The following is an 18,604-nucleotide window of genomic DNA, read 5'->3' as shown; positions in this document are numbered from 1 at the left end:
GGTGTGTTATAGCAAGTGTTCATTGAGTGTGTGGTTTCATGACACACACTGTATACACTGAGGGCCATCACTATAGAAACAATCTCATCCTGGATAGGAGATCACTACCTTGCATGCAGCATTCTTCATGAGCCTTCATTTGAAGAGCAACATCTTATTTATATTAAGTCTGTCTGTCTCAGTAGAACTCCATGTCTTGTCTCCTGCTTTGACAAATTTAATTAAAAGACTGTGTATCTCAGTGTTTGCTACATTTGGTCTCCTGGTTTCCACAGTAACCAGTGCACAGAAGTGTTTTGAGATGAGAGGCTAAGATACTCTACAGCCACAGAAGGAATGTTTTCCTTTGAAATGAATAAAAGCATCTCCATTACTACAAAGTGCTGGCAGTATGCTATGCTGGCAATGTGTTACATTGATGCAGCATTGGCAATACATTCCTAATAGAAAAATAAGCTTCAGTGATTGATGCCTGCATTCATTTGCTTTTATTGCTTTTCAATAACTACAGATAAGCTTGCAGTTAGTATATTGATGATGTAAACAAATCGTAAAATGAGCTTTAATCCACGTAGGCTTTGATGCCCAATTTACGGAAGGTGGCATTTTTTTTTCAAAATAACAAATCTGCAGAAGAGCGACTTTGTAGCCTAGTCTTGGTTAGTATCTAGAAGAAACTGGTGAACATGTAGAATATGCTAACTGTTATGGAAGAAGATAGAGTTTATGGTCATGAATGCAGCAGGGACGAAATATAACAATACAGTTTCTCTGGAGATTTTACTTGAATTGCCTTATTGTGCTACATTATGCCTCTAATACTTTATTAGAAAGAAAATCGAGTGCACTTAGAGTATTCACAGTGTTCGCTTCCACAGTTTGCCATGTTAAATCCTTATTGCAACATGGATGAAATTTATTTTTAAAAGTTGTTTACACAATAGCCTGCAATGGCTAAATGTAAAGCACATGTCTGAATCGCTTGTTAATTTTTTTTTTAAATATATATAACATGTGCACATGTAATCACAGCTGTTGCTCAGTGCTTTTTGAAGCACTCTTGGTAGAAATTAAACCCTCAAGTCTTTTTGAGTATGATGTTGGCACACCTATTTGTGGGCAGTTTCTCACATTTTTTCCCCATCTTCACCAGACAGGATAGGTCCCCTATCATTACACAGCCATTTTCAGGTCTCTCCAGAGATGTTTAATCATGTTCAACTTTGGGCTCTGGCTGGGCCACAGGATATTGACAGAGTGGTCCCGAAGCAACTCCTTTCTCATCTTGGCTGCTGAAGGTCGTTGTCTTGTTGGTTGTCTTTATACAAGGTTCTCCTCTCTTCATAGAGCAACACTGGAGCTCTTTCACAGTGACCATTGAGTTCTTGGTCACATTGCCAAGACCCTTCTAACCCCGTCACTCAGACTGGCCATTCTTCTACCAAGACTCTTCCTAGAAACTTCTTCCATTTACAGATGATGAGGTCCACTGTGCTCACTGGAGCCTTCAATGCTGCAGAAATTTTTCTGTACACTTACCCAAGTCTGTGTGTCACTACCATCCTGTCTCAACAGTCTACAGACAAATCCTTGGACTATATAGCTCAGTCTGTGCTCTGGCATACTCTGTCAACTATGGGACCTTATACAGTGTAGACAGATTTGTACCTTTCCAAATCATACCCAATCAACTCAGGTTTGCACAGGTGGACTCCAGTCAAATTGGAGACACATCTAACAGATGATAATTGGAAACAGGAGGACTTGAGCTTAATTTGGAGGCTGTGTACTTATGTACATGTTATATACTTTTGTTTTTTAATAAATTTACAAGAATTTCAAGCAAACATTTTTCAGCCTTTAGTCTTTATGGGGTATTGTATATAGACCTTTGGGGTGACAAATGTATTAAATCCATTTTGGAACAAGACTGTAACATGACAAAATGTGGAACAAGTGAAGCTGTGAATACTTTCATTTTTTATTCCTTATTATAAAGAAAACATAATTATAGTTGAAAGCTCAATGATTTATAAAGTACTAGAATTAGAGTAAAATGCGAGCTGTCAGTGGAATAATATCCGAGGATATGTCATAATGTTTATAAGGCTTAGGTCCGTTATTGCTTTCCTGAATGGATTATTTGATGTATTGGATGAATGTGGTTTGCAGTAAAAATCTCTCTTTCACTGTTGGATGGATTTCCTTGTAACCAGGTAGCGACACAGTTGCGTCAAGGTGAGTTTTAGCACCTTTTTAGTTATCCCGTCATCTAATCAAACTATGTTTGTATTTAGTATAATAGTTAAAATAGTATAACAGGAAACTAGTAAATGTTAGAGCTGGGCGATATAAGATTTTTTCATATCACGATGTTTTTTTCATTTCAGGCGATAACGATATATATCACGATATAAGCCAAATAACTATATTTGTAAGATTTAAATGTGCCGTTGCTCACAAGTAAAATGTGAAATAATCAGCAGCTTGTTTTGATTTAAATATTTATTTCCCATAATAAGTTCAACAGGGTAGATGTACTTAAGGAACATGAGACTTTTTCAGATAAATAGGCAAATATTGCAAACTACACAAAAGGCAGCCGCTAAAGCATTTAAGTTTCAAAATAGAACAAACAAAACAGACTACTAAATTGTCAATTCCACTTAGAAACAAAATATTAATTCTAAAAATAAATCTTAGTTTGTTTTACAGAAGAACAGACAAACTTTTGTCAATATCAAATAAACTGAGAACTAAAATGAAATTCTCAATCTCTCCTTTTTGTATAGCTTAGCTTTTCAAACAGTTTTAAAATAAAGATGCTAACTGAACATTCTTCATATATATATATATATATATATATATATAAAATAAATAAACTTTAGTCTGACAAAAGCCGAATGACGAATTAGTGCTTTCAGTCAGAGATTGAGCATGCACCAGTTTATTGTATTTCCAGACTTGCTTTCGGCACAATTTACAGTGCGCGCTACTCTGTTTTTTTGTCAGACTTGAAATAGCCGAAATACCTTCACACTACGGAACTTCTATGGCCCTTCCGTTCGACAATCTCTCCGGCATTGGAACCATCATCTGTTTTCTCTTCGGTAACCTTCGGTCACGCTCTCGGTTGATTTTTCTCTAGTCGGCACACTCATTTCCTCCATTACCCGGGCGGCACGGTGGCTGGCTGCTTCCCAAACAAATACACATATGCGGTTTGGCACTTGTGCTATACGTAACAAGTCACGTGACGTGACGCTGCGGCTGTGATTGGTTCGGCTCTGGACTACTTAATTTGGATTGGCTGTTCTTTTTTTTCTTTTTTTTTTAAAGAGAGCAAGAGAGATGAGGTCTATCGCAATAGTTAACTTTTTCTCGATAGAAAAATTAATTTCGTAATACATATCGTTATCGTTCTATCGCCCAGCTCTAGTAAACGCGTTATGTTGCATTTAGTTCTAAGGTATTCTGATACAGATTCTTTTAGTCCTGAAAGGGTACTATACTGTGTATAGTACAGTACTTTCACAGAGTGGTAGTTGTTATTTTACTTGAGTAAAGAATCTCAGTAGGGTCTTTGTCTACAGTGACAGCTACAACTAACTCATGCATGAAAATTGAATTTGACAAATGCAAAAACCCACAGTTCAGGTGAACTGAACTATTTAAAGATACTTAATACTTCTCATTTTTATGAAGTGGTTGCTAAACATTTTCAATAAAACACAAATGTTTCCAAACTTTAATTCTTGATTAGTAATCTTCTAGTATAGCTTCTTTAGTTAAAAAGAAGAGAGAGAAAAAGGGGGTCGGGTGAGGGTGTTGTATAATGAATCTTATAATGAATTTACCATTTATAAAGATTTAGACCATAATAGACACCTTAGGGTACTCCCAGTAACATCTGCAATAAAAACTTCCTTAAAGAGTTCAACCTGCAGCTTCTGACGACAACACAGGACTCCCCTGCTCCACATCTAGATGATAAGAACTTTGATTGCACAACCCTTCAGTGCTATAAAGAGATGTGTACATTTTCTTGTAGCTCCCATGGCTATTATTGTCTCTGTTATTGGTTGGGAGAAGCAACCATTGTGTCAAAGACAGAGTAGAGGTGGGCTTGTGGCTCAGTGGAAATGTTTTAATTAACTAAAGGAATGTTTAATCCAGTCCTTGGGTCAGGGGAAGAACAAATGGGCAAAGCTGCAGCCCAGTGTTTCACTCTGGTCTGGCTTACTGCTCTGGGCTGCTGTGGATTTGGAAGCAGGCTCCAGTTCTTAGGAATGCCTCAGTTACCTCTGAAACATCTGAATTTTAAATAGAATTAAGCTCACTGTAAGGGACTTATGGCACTCTCTTTGGGGAAAATATGCTAAGTCACCCTCAATTTGTCCTACTGACTACCCTGGTGTCTTTACTATCTGATTGGAAATATTTTGAAGCTAGCTCAGTAACTAGTAAGCTAGTAAGTAAATAACTGTTAGCAGTGTCTGAACACATAGAAAACCGATATTCTGTTAAAGACAGCAGGGTTTTACAATTCAGAAAACAAACAGAAATATGCATTGTACTCGCTATACTCATGCTGACTTGCTTGCTTTCTATTGGGGCAACTGGAGAAACAAGACCAGAAGAAAGGCTGAAATGTTTCTTGTCGTCTGGAGAAAAATACTCCTGGGTGTCTTTATTGGTGTTTTAATCAACTCTAACATTTTATTGATTTCAGCAAGAGGCATTTCATAAAGCAGCAGGCCAGAGCAGGTTGGCAGTATGTACCTTCAGCTGAGCAAGCAGCAAACTTTTCTCCATGGGAATCCTGAGGCCCTGGTTCCCTGTCATAAAAACTCCTACATCTCTCCCCGCTGTTTGTCTCTTAGCACAAAGACGTTTTTGGATTGCATTTTGTCTCAGGCAATGTACATATTTCATTGCCATAATTAACAAACACTATCAGAATTATGTCTAAAAGCTTTGAGTCTACCTGTGGCAGTGCTGTCAACCCGCCGGTGGTTCTGTCTCTGCTTGTCTCATTAGATTGATGACAGTTTTCATTACATTACACAGTCTATATTAACATCTCCTACCCTATCTGGAAAAATAATCAGAATCATGGCTTAAAGGCTTCGTTCTCTTGTGTCTTGGAACGCTGATTCACATCTCTCCCCTGCAATCAGCAGCTTAGACGGATGACTGTGCACAATATTGTTTTGCAATAATTACTGAAAACCCTAAATCTCAACTGATATTGCAGTTTTTCAATGCCTTTACTATAATAGACCTAACCTAACTTAATGGCTTGTTTGGATGCCTTTCATATCCCCTATTACGTCATATCCTTGTTCATTCACCTGGCTACACATTCACATCAACTAATGTAGAAATGGCACAAAAAAGTGCTGTTTAGAGATTAGAATCAGTCAAACAATCCGCGTATTCACAGACTAATTTGTTGGTGTTATTATGTTGATAACGGGACTCATAAAAAGCTAGTGAAAAGGCAGGATTAAGCCCTTATTAAAAGTAATCATTCCTCGTCATTCGCAGCTGTTGCTGGAATAAAAGTAACAGATACAGTGGGCTGTTATTAATGTTATGAGTCACCATAAGGCTTTTGTTTGCAGAATAGTTACTGAGCTAAAGATAAGCTCGGCTATTCTCAAATACTGATTTTTCTAGGTAGCAAATTTCCCCGTATAAAGGGACAATTTTTGGGGGGTTTGTTCCATGAAAGAACTTGTGTGGATATGATTTTTCAGCCAGTCTATGCGGTGGACCCAAGGGAATTTCAGACATCTTTAAACAGATGTATCTCAAAAGTTAACGACTGGCATGAAATTTTATAAAGACAGCTTTTCAGAGAGGATAAAGCTTGCTGACTTTGGTAAACCACCAAATCAAGCATCATATTAAATTAGAGGAAAAGACTAATAGCACTACTCACATCTGTACATTAAGTGAAGGTACGGTCAGCCAGTTGACTTGAAGCAGAAGAAAACAGTTATTTGTACATTAACTCAATCCAAAACCCAATTTTGACTACATACACCTCTTTAATTATCTTTAAATAACATATTCTGTCTTGTTGTTCAAAGTCAAAGTGAATTAACTTTTTCATATTAAGCCTGAGTGTTTCTTGCTTTGGAGCAATAACTTATTTGTGTGTGTTATGATCATCGAACAACCTTGGTGAAGTATTACCATACATTAAGGCAGAGCCTTCGCTCCATTTCTAGCCTTATTGCCAAGCTAACTGTTTTTGGGTGTGCAGACATGATAGTCGAGTCTGTGTTCTCATCCACAAATAATCCCAAGCCAGAAAGCACTGATTAAACCAATATAAAATGACAGTGCATAGACATTACTTTGTCTATGCACTGTTATTTTATATTGGTTTAATCAATGCTTTAATAAATAAATGCAGTCACTTTTTATTTTGTACTTGTGGTTAGAATATGTTAGCACGGCAACCGAAAGACTGACCATTGCTTTTTCCCTTTTTTTCTTTCAGCACAGTGTTTGTTTGTTGGGTTCTGTGATATCCAGAATATCTGCAGTTGTGACACTAGCTGATTGCTGCTTACCTGCTAGACCTATGGTGCACAAAATGTTCCCGCAAGCATTAGTTTCTGTATTAATATGATGGCTAGCTGCAGGCTGATTTTTCTGCACCACTCTACTTCACATTAGATTGCATATATCTGCTGAAGAGGCTGCCCAGTGCAGCCTTAATACAGACTCTGAGCTGCTATTATACATTTGACAAACAGTTGGACTTACTAAAACAGCTGAGAGTTACGTACCTTGTTGAGGGATACATTAATAGTTGTCTCAGTTTGACGTTATTTAACCAGGTTGGATGTGGAGGAGGAATAAACAGGTTTAAAAGCAGATGAGAGGAGCTGTGCAGTGCGATTAGTGCAACACATGCACACATATACCCCAACCAGAGGATTTTTCTGAGATTAAAGAATCAACTATTTTTATCCCTCTTCCCCAGAGCCATCCTTACCTATGTTTGATGCAGATTTGGGGTGAATAATATTCTCGATTATAATGAAGTGGTGGCTGTTTGAAGTTTCTCTCTGGCTGTTTTGATGAAATGAATTCCATACGGTACCTCCAACACATTTTATGGGACTCACTCCCTTGCTTTGTATTTTCAGTGATTGAACTGCCTAAGGAGGGAGATTTTAAGCCCATTCATTCTGCTTCCTTTATCAGTAATGCTATACAAGTGCTGTCTCACTGAAGCACAGGCGACACTACATCATGAAATGAATTCTTCTTTTCCATGAATGATTTACAGAAACTTCATGCTAGATTGGTAGTAGACCACTCTGTGATGTTTTGAAAATACAGAAAATTTATACCAAGACTAAGATTTTACCTGATACTTTTGGAAATATCATAAGCTAGAGTAGCTCAAAAGAGGATAGCCAGTACATAAAACTTTTACCAGCTATGACAGGTGAATGTTTTCTTCTCTGAGTTTGTCCCCAAAAGCTTCTCTGGGGGCTCTGAACTGTGGCTGCACTCTGCTGCTTCTAGTGCAACGACTATACTACATGAACTGAATGTTTGTGTGTATGCATGTGTGTGTGCATGCTTAGACATCTTTGTGAGGACACAAAATTGGCATTCTACTATACTTGTGGGGACCAACACTCACTTATAGGACAAAATGCCCATCTCCACCAGTTTGAAGGTGTTTTTCAGGCTCAAAATGTGGTTTTAGTGTCAGGGTTACAATTAGGTTATGGTTAGGTTTAGGTGTTTTTGATGGGTGGGGTTGAGGTAAGCTGGTGTGCCCTTCGTATTGTGTTAATTAGATGTCCTCACTAAGATATGAAAACAAGTATATTTTCTGTGTGTGTGTGTGTGTGTGTGTGTGTGTGTGGAGACAGGATGGAGAGGCAGGGTGGGATTCGGAGGGCTGGGGTGAAAAGACAGACAGCATTAGCATTGTGCAAATGATTCTATTTTAATTACATCCCACATTTTGGCATTAATAAATCATTACCTCATTGATTTTGGGACATTTGGGTAATTACTGTAAACAAATGAGACAGTCACTGAGTAGCCTGTCAGCTTCTGCACTGCATTTTATAATGACATGTTGAGCCAAAAATCAAACAAAGTTAAAGGTTTATTTAAAGGGTAAAAGAACATTTTAGGGAAATCAAAAAAAACAAAAAAAAAACAAATGAGCGTCTTCCTTTCTAAAAAAAAAAAAAAAAAAAAAAAAAAACCTGTCTGTTTACAATAATGTTACCACTGTTTTAAAAAAAATACCACACTTTTCTGATGTCTACAAAATTCAGCTATTAAGGTATTCAATCATCTCTAATTTTAAGCATTTGGGATTTGAGTCTCGCTGGATCAAGATTTAAATACACAAATATTTATGTAGCTTTTTTCTTGGTCACTCTCTTATCCGCAAGAGGTCACCACAGCAGATGAATCCCCATATTAAATGTGGCATAGATTTTTGTGCCGGATGTCCTTTCTGATGCAAACCTCCCCAGGGATTTATTTCTCTTCCGACCCGGGGATCTTTTGGATATTAAGTATGAAAATAGTCATTTATAAAGTCAGCGAGGATGAAGACTACTGTTTCTTGTCTTGTCTCCCTATGCTCCCCCATTTCTCTTTCCCCTCACTCTCTCAGCCATTTGTCTGGGATGACTGCTCTTGTCTGAGCCTTCCTGTTTCTTCCTGTTAAATGGGTGTTTGTCCTCCCCACTTTTGACTGATGCTTGCCCGAAGATAATCATCTGATTTTGAGGGTTTTCTGTCTTCAGTATAAAGCACCTTGTGGTAGCTGTCGTTGTAATTTGACAATGCATGAACAGAACTGAATTGAATTGAACTTAAAATGCAAGTCAAATATAACCAGCAGAGAAGAATTTAAAAAATTAATTTGAAAAAAATATATTTTCAATCACTGAGTCATGAAAAGTATTTGCATGAGTATGCTGCATTCAGTGTGGGTCAAGTGATTTTCACAGTTTACTAAGAATCACAGCAGCTCATTTGACTAGTAAAACCTGCATTCAGTGCTGTTTCTCTGTGTGTGTGTGTGTGTGTGTGTGTGTGTGTGTGTGTGTGTGTGTGTGTGTGTGTGTGTGTGTGTGTGTGTGTGTGTGTGTGTGTGTGTGTGTGTGTGTGTGTGTGTGTGTTACTTCGGTCAAGATAGCAATCTGTTTATCAGAATGTGGTGGGCTGAACCATGTTTAAGAGTTACTAAATGGGTTTTTATACTTAGCGATAAATCTGCAGTGTACCTTGAAAGTGTGATGTCAATTTTTAGTATCGTTCACATTCTTTTAACATGTCTAATCTTATTTATTGTACTATTTAGTCTCCATTTGGTACAAACACTGCATTTTGTTTTTCTAATCTCAGCAACACCTTCGTAAGTGTGACCATCATCAATGATGTGACCTTTTATTTTGTAGAGGTTTTATCACAGATGTGTCTGAAAAGGTTCTTTGAAGCACTGTTGCTCTCAAAGAGTCTACAAGAAAACTCATCTTCATGTGGTACTTCAAGGCGTACATATGCAACATGCATTCATATGAGAACATGAGTTCTTTGAAATATCGACACTCCTAAAAGCATAAGCAGGAAGGTGTTCTGTTGAGGGGAGCTGAAGCCTTGGAGTGATGGTTTCACTGAAATTGTCCAAGGACTGCCTGTACAAGCGGGGGGGAAAAAACATTTTCTAGGAGGAACTCTGGGAGATAGAAAAGAATGAGGAGAGAAATCTCACATATTTTGGTACTATCTTCATATTCTGAATTTGTGGGGCATTTTGGCAATATAATTAGTAATTTTACATCAGATTTACTTGTTTCTCTTGGATATAAAACCACAGTTGCCCCCAGTTCTCTTCCTACTATGTAGTGAGGTAATAGGAAAGACATTGTTTCATGGATTGATATTCCTGACTGACATAGGTACTGCGTCAAGTATAAGAAGCATAACACAAGCTGATTCTGACCTATAGTAGCTTTGTACCTCTCTCACAAAGCTGCTAGTTATATTAGGAAAAACATGACACAAAAAACATGGGTAATATAATAGTTAAAGATAGTTACATACTAGCTCATATAAAGAGGAGCAACATATGAATAAAATGTTGATAGTTTTGAAAAACAAAGCATAGCCCAGTCTCCAGGAAGTCAAACAAGTGGCTCAGTACAGCAATTCAATCGAACTACAGAGTAACCACTAATAATTCAATACAGAATACAGAGAGCTAACCACAAACAAGCAGATACAGAAACACACCAAGGCTGCAAGTGACCACCAGCCTGTGATGCTCAAAGACAATAAGTATCAACTAGTAAGTGATTACAGATAGGAGAGGCACTGAGGCAAGCCTGCTCACATTAAACCATAGCTGCCACGACTTGACAGATTAGTTGCACTTTTAAAACCAGGTGCACAGATTGCTGCACCTTGATCAGACTGAGCCATGTTCCAGTCAGTCATGGTACTGCGCTGGATGAAGAATGAGGACTGGAGCACAGAACGGACTGCTGGTCCGATCTATGAGGATGACAAGCTACATGGCAGATGAGCATGGCATAAAACAGAGTCAAATTAGGTTAAGAAGGAAAAAGGGGGGTATGTGGTTGCTATGAGCTGATACAGTAACATATAAACCACAATAGAAACCAGGACTACAGCCATGTTCTTATATTCCAACAAAACCCTACGGGCACCCACACAGGGACTCTCTCAAAGGGTCATAAATGTTCTTCTTGTAATGGCCTGCCTTTCTAGCAGCTTCTCATGGCTAGTTAGCTATGTGCTCACCCACCCACTCCTGTGCTGCCTTTTTAAAATATCTCAGGAGGGAAGCTTGTAGCAGATTTTGAGAATGTAGTTAAACAGACAGTATGGCAGTGTGAAGGTAGAGTAAAGGGCCATCACATCACAAGGGAAGCCAGGAATAAAATATTCACTCTGTGCATTGGAAATTCATTGCTCCAGCTGGTAGAGTCAACCATTATAAAACAACATTATGTGATTTAATCTTGTAAGAGACAAACTATAGCCACGGAGATGAAGGTTAGAGATGGGTGGGGGAAGTTAGACACAAAACATTTCATTCATTGTGACTCTATTTAAGGCTCATAATCTGTGATATTAACCACTTTCATATCCACAAAAATCTAATAAAAAAAACCTAATTATGATGGTGCAATAACAACACTGTAAACAGGATCCATCCATCCATTTTCTTAACTACTGATCAAGTTCAGGGTCATGGCAGCTCTGGAAACCTGTTTGAGTTGTCATGTGACTTCAGCGTACACCCTGAACAGAATGGATATAAATATAGGAATTAAAAAAGAGCCAACAAATTTACATTAAAGTAGCACATTTAAAGCTTTTTATCCAAAAAATGTGCTGTTTAAAGATAAAAAGCTTGTTAGAGATTGGAGTCTTATTGTAAAACTGCTACACGTATGACCCAGTGTATTAGTTGATGCTTGTTTCCAGTCGACCACAGCACCAAAAACATTACACTTTCAGAGAAAAGTACAAATTACTAATGAGCTGATTTAAAAAAATAATAATAAAAAGTAGAAGGAATAGCATCGATCCGTGATCATCTAGTCAATGAGCAGGCAGTTCTGGCTACAGTATTACAGTGATGGGGGTAAATAATAACTGGATAATAACAAAAGCACAAAATTCCAGCCTGAATGTAGATAAGAATGTAGCTTAATATAGCTAAGATACATAATACATGCTATGGTGGGACATGCATATAAACCTATATTAAGTACCCCATTACAGGATGCATTCAGCGAGACTGCATGTAGTATATTTAAGCTTTATAGAGGGATGAACCTGTGGATCGTGAAATACATAGTGTTACACCAAGTGACCTGAAAGACATGAAATAAGTTCTGATGATTATCAGGTGGAGGCATGCACCTGGCTGGAAAGGCGTAGATTCATGCACAGTTTATAAAGTTGTGTGTTCCTCTGTGGAGCTGACTTTTTATCAGTGACCTTCCAGATATAGGATATTGTTTGGGGTTGCAGTAAGTTGAACATTAGCAAATTAGGGAAACTATTTACTTCAAGGAGTACCTCAAGTGATGTGCAGAAATGAATTCTTAGGCAGTGGATCAACATAGGAAATACAGCAGAAAGAGGGTGTTTTGTCCTGGATTAAATAAAAGTTAAAGTGGAACAGGTTTGAATTGATGTATTTCATGTAATGTTGTAGTTGCCTTTTATGTAATCTGGAGGCTAATGTTATGATACTGTAGCTAACACTTCAGAGAAGAGATAACCTAGGTGAGATAAATGCTTCCACCTTTACATTTTTCACATTCATAAACTACATATGGCTGCTGTCAAACTTAGTCAGTTTTTTTCTTTTTCTTTTTTCCTAAAATGTCAACATCTCAGCACTGAGGAAAACTACTGCCTTTAAGATTGACACCCATGATATTTCAAAGTTAGACATCAAATTTTGGAAAGTGTTTTTTTTTTTTGCTGTTGGGGTTTTTTTTGCAATTACAGTCATTAGTCATAAAATAAAGAGCTCTCAGACATTTTAAGAAAATATTGAAAATATTTTTATGATTAACATAATGCTGTAAAAATGAACAGTTGCAAAAGGAAGCAATTAGTATGTTTTGCTATAGCAAAAATTAGCAGCTCCTCCTCAGCGTGACAGATGATGACTAGATTCCACCACGTCCGTTCTGCTGATCCGTTGCGACATCTCGCTCAGTAGCTGTCTGGTTCTCCTCCGTGTGGTCCTGAATGTCAATCCACTGAGCTCCCCCACACTCAGACAGTAGCTACCAGTAATGCCGCACTAATTAGCCAACCCTCTCAAGTGGCCAAGCCCTCCCAGTGGCATCCGTGCCAAACAGAATTATTAAAGAAGAGGGAGGAGGAGCTGCATCTCCTCTGCAGAGGAGCAAAACATCCAGTTTTAGTTTAGCATTCACTTCATCACCCTGTGGCTGGGGGAGCCAAGGCTGTCATCAATATTAACACCTAGATACATCCGTCGCTGTAATACGTTTTTTTTTTCTTCTCCTTTACCCCAACCTAATGAAAATTTCATGTGAATCACATAATTATAATTCCTTATTCAAATGAGCGCTGTCTAAGTAGTGGAGATGATTTGTGGCTCAGTGACTAAAAGCTGTTGTGTGGATGCTGATGCTGTTTTACAGTTTAGTCAAAGCAGTGCAAGTCTGCGTGCATGTGAGTGTATAGTATATACTGTGTATGTGGTTGTGTGTGTTGGGAGGTGGTATGGTATAGCCTTCTAGGCCTGGTAACTAAGCTGCTTAGTTTATAAATAGATTAATTTTCTACATCGCTAATTTTTTAATTTAATAATCACTCCCTCCTCCACTCTGCAGCTCTTGGCCTTCCTCACCTCCTGTCTTTTGGCATTCCCTTGTCTTTGATGGCTTCTTTTCTGATTTGTTTATATATTTATTAATTCATTTACTACCCCCTCCCAATCCAATTTTAGCTGACATTTCTTGTCGAGATGCGAAGGATGACCTTTGAAAACAGAACACTTCCTGGCGGAGATGTGAAGGAGGTCTCACTCTGTGCTCAGAAGGCACTCCTCCTCTCCTCCTTTCTACTTAATGTATGCAAGCATAGAACAACTAAAACATATTTGTCACTTAATTGAAAGGCTCATGAGTATTAATAGTTAAAACATGAGTTGCTTTCCACTGATTATTTAGTTGTCACATTGTAGTTCCATATATAAAAATAAATGAATAAATTGCGTCTCCGCTCACACTTTGTCATTATGAATTACATTTTAATCAAAGAAGAGTAATGGTGACAAATAATTTAATTTCTTTGCTGTGAGTCTGTTAAATATACACCTACATGCAGATATTTATCTTAGCTTAAAATAAAGACTGCAAACAGGGAAACATTTAGTCTGGCTCACCCACAAAAAAGAAAGAAAAAGCACCCTACCAGCGCCACTAAAGCCTTCCAATCTTCTCACATTCTTACACTTGTTTATCTAAGCTAACAGTCAAGCATATAGACTTACCACGCAGTTCTGTCAATGTCTCAAAATGTTAAACCTCGTCAAAAATAACTTTACTTTCGTAGCTTAATAGCTTCAGTCTTGTTTCTGTATATCTAAATGAACTATCCATGTATTGGTTAGTGGTGGTGAATACCATGGAGCTGAATCAGAGAAGCTGCTCAGCTGCCTGACCAGTAAATGGTGCCACAGAGGGTGGTCAAGATTATCCACAAAAAAAAAAAAAAAAAGACAAAACTTTGGTGCCTCATCTGCACCATAGCTTCAAAAGTGTCGAGTTGACAGCCAATCACAGAGTCAGTCTACTCTCCCTGTGGAACACAGCAAAGTACATTATGTTCCCCACAACTGAGTGATAGAAAATCTCCACCACTTAAGAAATGGAGCCTGCTCATCTCATTCTTGTACACAGCCTCTGTGTTGGTCTTCCAGTTTAGCTTGCTGTCAACATCCTGTCCCAGGATAGGCGTAGCCATCCTTTTCCACCTGAAGTTCGTAACGAAAGTTAAAAAATAAGGTTTAAAGACATTCATATATTATGACTTAAATTGCTGTTTATAATAGAGTATAATAGAGTTATGAGCATACCAAAACATACCTGAGGTTTTAAATTGTAGAAGTCATAAATGGCCCAACATTGTCATTGTAGTTAGTAAAATAATTTATTCACTGGGTTGATATTACTAAACAAAGAAAATGCAGCTTTTCATAGCATATTACTGTAACAAAATTTTGCAAATGGAGCAATTTTTATATATTTTTAGAAAAATATTTTTCAAAAATTTAATGCATGAAATTGGACCTTTGCTAGTGCTGTCTGCCCTCTAGGGCTAAGGGTGGGTATTTCATGACATTGCATTACAATGATTAATTTTTCCATTTAGGGTAGCGTATAAAATAAGTAAGAAAATCTTACACTGTGCTTTGGTGTAGGTCTATTTTGAGTCTGAAATCTTTGCTCATTTGGAGCTCTCAGGTCTAATGTATTTAGATTATAAGGCCTTTGGTCTGACGTATGGCTGATGTAGTTTTTGTCATTTGACATGTGCCTATTTGGAGATCTGTGGTCTAAACATGTGTCTATTTCAGGGTGTGTGATTTGATGCAAGTGTTGAGCAGCCCTGCTCTGCATCAACTAATGAGCTGCTGTTTGCTCGCCCACCTTTTGCCTCTCTCTCCCTCTCTCTCTCTTTCTCATTCTCCCATAATGTATTCTTTCAGTGCATAATACAACCCCTTTGGGAACACAGGTTTCCTTTTGGAGATGAAATTTCATGCAGCATCTTTACATATTCTGCCACACATCTCCTCTATTTAGAGCATTCACATCAGCGTACATTTCAAGTGTGTTTAACCAATACGTGTGAGTGTGTTTATGCAGATGTAAATTTGTGAGAATTTTTTTTAAATCTGCAAGTGTGTGTGTTTGCATGTGTGTTTGCATGTGTGATTGCATGTGTGATATCACAGGAAATAAGTCAGACCTGCAACATCCTTAGCTCCCTGTTGCTATAGCGACACGTCTGGATACAGGAGCATCTAATGTCTTCCATACAAATTAACATATTAGACTGTGTGTGTGTGTGTGTGTGTGTGTGTGTGTGTGTGTGTGTGTGTGTGTGTGAGAGAGAGAGAGAGAGAGAGAGAGAGAGAGAGAGAGAGAGAGAGAGAGAGAGAGAGAAAATATTAAAACTGCGTACTCTATTGTGTGTATTTTTTATTATGTTAAATATTGGAATTTAATGTTGTTTAAATTATATATCACACTGTTTATACAAGTTCCATGTTTTTTTAGACACATTCTAATAATGGTCTTATGCTCTGTAATACAATCCTGATGTTACTGATATATGTAGATAACTGTTCATTTTAAAATTTTTACTAATTCTACTAATATTTTGATAATCAACCTGTTATCTATTTGCTGAATTATATTTTGAGTTGCTCCTTTAAGGTTCAGTATATGTATCATAAATTACATCATGTCATTTCCTGTGACTGAATAAATCATTTCTTCCTCCTCTTATAGATGCTCTTACTTTTATATCAGTTCAAAGCAGCAATAATGTGCAGAATGTATGAGTCACTGACCGAGTGTTGCTCTGAAACTACAGCAAAGAAAACAATGATCAGATAAAACGATTCTCTCATGATGTAATAGAGCACTTTGATGCTTCATATACAGCTAATAGGATTCAATGTTGTATACTGCTTTATGATAAACTGCTATTTTAAAACCCTTACAGAGAGGTTATATGATTTAATAAATGTATTCATAGATGCCTGATGTTCATATTTAAACTAATTCAAGGTTCTGGTCAAATCACTTGTAAGTCTCTGGTTGTTTGCTATTGAATTTAATGGCTTCCTAAGCCGGAGGGTTTCCTTAAGTCAATTGAATTATTTGACTTGAAAGCGGTCAACTTACTTTTATTGAGTTGGCTGAGCCCTGAAGCTCCACTCAGCCAGGGCTGTTCCCTTTTCTTTGTCAATAGTACTTTGCCTTATTTTCATCCATTAATACAGACATGTGGATTCTCATTGCAATTAGGCTGTTTAATTTTGTCTTACTAAAATGTGGCTTTGTTATTTAAAGAAAATACTCAGACCTCTTTGGTTCTTTGGACACTTGCAGATCCATTTTTAAATGAATAAATGTGTTTTCCCCATTAATACACTCAGCAACCAGTAATGACAAAGTGAAAATGTGTTTTGTTTGGGTATTTGTTTTTGTTTTTTGTACATTTATACCTACTAAAAACTTCTCGCATTCAGTATTCAAAAGTATTTGGCACTTCAGTTTGTAATAAGGTGAACTGGAAATCAGACCTCAAAGCGCTGTATCTGGTGAACACCTTATCATCTAGCTAATACAATTCTAACGGTAAAGTATGGCAGTTGCTGTTTTAGTTGGGGGTTGCTGTTGGGGTGCCTCTCAGAACCAGGAACAGGGAGTTGGTCAGAACTGTAGAAGATGAATACCCCTTCAGACTGGAATTGATTGACACTGTCCACCCCCAAAATAACGCACACACATCATTTGCTCTAGCTGTTTTTATACTCTATAGTTATGTGTCAAAGCAACTTTTAGAAATGGGTTCTCCCATAAACTTGACAAAATTGTGTAAGTTGAGTTTTGTAACTTGTTTTGGCATTGCAAAACATTTTATTTATTAAAAAAAAAAAGCATTATGTTTTTTCCTAACATTAACTGAATCCAATGCCTGTAGAGTCATTGCTGCCATTATGGCTCCTTCTGTGTATTCAGGTAAGGTTCTGAATGCTTAAATGAGGGATTTAAAAATTTCGGTCTTAAATTATAAATTTGCAAACATCTATAAAGGCATAAACTTGTGCTTATAGTTCATTGCTTCTAGATTGATGGGGAAATCCCAGTTTTATCTGTTTAAAAATAAATATAGAACATCGCAAAAAAAAAACCCCAAAGAGACTAAAAGTTTCCTTTTAGCTTAAAAAGGGGAGAAAAATGTCAAAATGACCCCACAAAGCTTGGCCATTGAGTTTCTGGAACTAAAAGACCTCGGAAATGGAACAGAAGAAATTGTACAAAAGCAGAACAAACATGACATCAAGGAAGGGACCTAAAATAATTCACATAAAATAACTCAATTTAACATTCCTTTTGTTTTTCTTTCTTCTACAGAAACTTGTCAAAGAATCCTCTCACCACTCTGTCATGGCAGCTCTTCCAGCACCTCCAACTCCAAGAGCTGTAAGTCTCGTCTGATCTGTCTCGCTGCCTTTTGTTTGTATTTTATTACAGCACTTTATCACCGCTCCCTACGTACTATCAGCCTCAATACAAATTGTCTTCACCGCATACCATTATAATTCCTGTCTTTGTTGTACAAAACCTCTAATTTGTCGGAGCGCATGCAGAAGACTGGACCTATAGGCACTATAGTGGCACTGTGATCTTATAAGTCATTTGTTGACTTAATTAACGTGCACAAAGGAAATTTAATGGCCTGGTAGGAGAAGGGAGTCTGACCCCGTTTCCTTGTTTGTTATGAATATTTTAGCGATCATTGTTTTTATGAAATGAGTTTGCTCTTTCACCACCAGGGAGAACATTGCGATGTCGACCCGCTTGTAATTTACACATCATTACGCCTGTCAGCGCTGTCCATCATATGAACCTTGGCTGCTCCCCGAACGCTTGCGCTCCTCATATGCGCCTCCTGGCATATAAAACTGTGGTATAGCAGGATGTGATACAAGGCTATTTCAAGCAGGCCTCCTTATTGTGCTATTTTCAGAGGTAGAAACAGAGCAGGTCCACAGAGAGCACGACACAATGCTGATCTCTGGTCGTACACTGCAAACAGCAGAGCAGAGGGATAACCCTACTTATGTTGTAGGCTTGCATTTTGGACATTTAGCTTCAAATGTATCCCTCGCACTTGCAGGACTCACCAATATTACGGAGAGATGTTTTTTGTTCTGTGTAGGAAGCAGCTCACACCATACCCTATAACAGAGCTACACAAGTGTCGTCTCACTGTG

The 18,604-nt window shown here is 37.7% G+C and overlaps 1 protein-coding gene across 3 annotated transcripts in view; it reads left to right on the top strand.

The window, feature by feature from the left end:
- Window positions 1-18,604, top strand: part of ntrk3b (neurotrophic tyrosine kinase, receptor, type 3b) — a 209,748-nt gene that overhangs the window by 74,375 nt on the left and 116,769 nt on the right. For all 3 annotated transcript variants that reach the window (XM_063479739.1, XM_063479731.1, XM_063479725.1), the window contains exon 4: window positions 17,742-17,810. In XM_063479739.1, coding sequence (XP_063335809.1) covers window positions 17,742-17,810 — 69 coding nt within the window. The remainder of the gene's footprint in view (window positions 1-17,741; window positions 17,811-18,604) is intronic.

The sequence above is a fragment of the Pelmatolapia mariae genome, linkage group LG1, assembly GCF_036321145.2.
Source record: "Pelmatolapia mariae isolate MD_Pm_ZW linkage group LG1, Pm_UMD_F_2, whole genome shotgun sequence".
In the NCBI taxonomy this organism is placed as follows: domain Eukaryota; kingdom Metazoa; phylum Chordata; class Actinopteri; order Cichliformes; family Cichlidae; genus Pelmatolapia; species Pelmatolapia mariae.
Note: the sequence above shows the minus strand (reverse complement) of the source record. Positions and strands in the feature narration are given on the sequence as shown.